This window comes from Lycium barbarum, chromosome 11, assembly GCF_019175385.1.
Source record: "Lycium barbarum isolate Lr01 chromosome 11, ASM1917538v2, whole genome shotgun sequence".
NCBI classification, from domain to species: Eukaryota; Viridiplantae; Streptophyta; class Magnoliopsida; order Solanales; family Solanaceae; genus Lycium; species Lycium barbarum.
In genome coordinates, this window is record NC_083347.1 from 3,913,877 (window position 1) to 3,916,732 (window position 2,856).

A 2,856-nucleotide genomic window follows, 5' to 3' on the forward strand; every position below is an offset into this window, starting at 1 on the left:
CACCTCAATTAAACTTTATTTCATTTAGACACTTGAGGTAAGGCCCTACTGTGTCATTTAGGCACAAAAAGCTCAGTCCCAAAACAAATTATGTGCGTGAAGTTCAAACTCCTTACGTGGCAATGTGGATCCAATGAAAAAGAGCCACATCAATGATTTATAAAAAATAAAAATAAAAAGGAAAAGTAAATTAGATATTTTAATGTTTCCAAAATTGGACCACCACCTCTCACGATGCCAGCGTCTGTGCACACACCACTCTCTATTTTTTCCATTAATTCATAGCTTCCATTATCGCCTCAAGGTATAGTCTTCTTCTTCATTTATTTATAAAATGGCAAGGCTCCAATTTCAGTTAGGAATTCCTATCATTCTACAATTTTAATCTAGAAAATTGGCAGTGAAGTTTTTCAACGAACCTCAGCAAACAATCTATCAATTCGAACCCTATGTGCCTCCAACAGTCTTGGTTAATCATTTTCTGTAATTTCATTAATTTTTCAAGCTATCAATTGAATTATTGCCGGAAAAAATGGATATCCGCCACTTCTCTCTTTCTCTTGTTGCCTCTCTTTGCCGGAATAGTTTAGATATAAAAGTAAAATAATAAAATCTAGAATAGATAATATCAAATTTAAAATCCAACCATAAAAAAAAATGGGGATAGGGACTGCCGATGGGAGTTGTAATGCTAGGAGAAGAAAGGGGAAGGGAGAGTTTGGGTGGAGGATTTAGAAGATGGGTTTTTTATATTCTTATTTTTGTTTTAAAAAATATTTCTCATAATTTTTTTAATTATTAAAAGGGAAACAGAAAAAGTCATGTTTTCAAGCATTCACGCGCTAAACTTCAAGTGAAACTCACGCTATAAGCCAAGTCAACGAAAAGTGACTAAATGACACAGTAGGGTCTTACCTCAAGTGTCTAAATGAAATAAAGTTTAGTTGAGGTGTTTAAGTGAAAGAAGTGGACGTCCACAGATGTCTATCGATGGATTTGGCCAAATAATTAAGGAATGCTGAGTGAATTATTCCTGTACAAGGTAAGATGACATGACGAGGGGGACCTAGCTGCTTTTCTAGCCTCTTATATATAAGTAGTAAAGTAAAGTAATATTAATAATAATACCAAATTTCTCATGTAGTTGGTTTGATGAGGAGTTTTTCTCCCTCCACTCTTTGAACAATATACCTCTAATACTATATGCTATTTTGCTTGCCATTTTGATTCTACATCCAACCTTAATTTTTTTCAATATGTCTTCCATTCTACCTCAAAACCATGTCATTAGAACCTCACAACGATCGGATGAAATTGGGACGATACAGGGAAGATCCTCACATCCTGATAAGATCATAGCGAATTATGAACCACCCACTTCCATCACAAAAACTGGAACTAGTACAAAAAGTGTACTCAATGACCCGAGTTCACAGTCCACATGGGCTCATCGAGCATGGATGGCAAGTGGGTTCACAATCGTGCTAATTTCTCTAACACGATCAGGCACAGGAGCCATCGACTCACATACATGGGTTGGACCCCTTATAGCAGGACTCATCGGTTATGTCGTATCAGACTTAGTTGCCGGAATCTTCCACTGGGCAGTTGACAATTACGGCAGTGCCAAAACCCCTATATTCGGTAGACTAATTGATGCATTTCAAGGTCACCATAAATGGCCAAGAAGTACCACCCGAAATCAATTTGCTAAAAATCTTCATGAGCTCGCACGTGGAGTGACTTTAAGTGTCCTCCCGATCAACCTTCTCTGTAACAATCCGATGATTCTGGCTTTCGTGGGAGTTCTTTCGGGTTGCCTTATGTTCAGCCTGCAGATTCATTCATGGGCTCATGGCACAAAAAGTGAGGTACCTTCAATCGTGTTAGCACTACAAGATGCTAGAATACTTCTTTCGAGGTCAAATCACGCCGCGCATCATTGCCCCCCTTACAACAAGAGTTACTGCACTGTGAGTGGATTATGGAACCAGTATTTGGATAGATATAAGGTTTTTGAGTTGCTCGAGATAAATTTCTTCTTTAAATTTGGAGTTCGGCCACGGTCTTGGGATGAACCAAATTCAGAATGGACTGAAGAAACAGAGACACTTGAACCTATGCCTGCTTCATATTGAATTCAATTAGTCCCTATTGCCGCTTGCTACTATATATATATATATATATTAGTTTTTTCATCTACAGTCTAAACAAGAATGGTACAGGATAAATGTTTTTAAGGGTTGTCTAGTAGGGTGTATAAGAATGGTATTGAATAAAGTAATTAGTAATGTTTGGATTAGTCATGTTGGCGTTATTATTTATCCATGGTTTGGTTTATTGTATTAAATGAAAAGGGTGCATTAGAATAGGAATAGTACTGAATAAGATGTATAAAATGATATTGAATAAAAGTTTATTAGTAATGCTGTGATTAGTTATACTGACATAATTATTTATTCACAACTTGATTTGTTGTATTATATGAATAGAGTATATTAGAATAGGAATAATACTGAATAGAGTGTATCCGAATTGGAATTGGTATTGTATAACTAATACAGTACAAAACACTACCCCCTGCCAAACAAATGATTAAATAATACCAAAGCTAATACATGTATTATTTAATTTTCTCTTATATATACCTCCTATCAAACGGCTCCTACGACGAAAAACTGGTAAAAAAATGAAAACCCAAAAAATACCCAAAGTTCGACTTACTTAATTAGGCTTGATATTAATATTTCAAAAATCGTTCTAATTATTGGTTTAAATTCTTTTAGGAGAAAATCGATGTAAGTCCAACCATGAACAATTACCGATAAGAGCCTTACGGGCTGGACCATACTTTCT

General features: G+C 35.8%; 1 protein-coding gene across 1 annotated transcript; it reads left to right on the plus strand.

Moving 5' to 3' along the window:
• The first annotated feature begins 1,139 nt into the window (after positions 1-1,139).
• Positions 1,140-2,383, plus strand: LOC132618341 (fatty acid desaturase 4, chloroplastic-like). Its single transcript, XM_060333405.1, has one exon. It carries the CDS (start codon positions 1,257-1,259, stop codon positions 2,136-2,138), a length of 882 nt encoding a protein of 293 aa, XP_060189388.1. The 5' UTR covers positions 1,140-1,256; the 3' UTR covers positions 2,139-2,383.
• Positions 2,384-2,856: the final 473 nt, after the last annotated feature.

Excerpts from the sequence above, each read along its gene's own strand:
- LOC132618341 (XM_060333405.1), top strand. The coding sequence starts at position 1,257 with ATGTCTTCCATTCTACCTCAAAACCATGTCATTAGAACCTCACAACGA.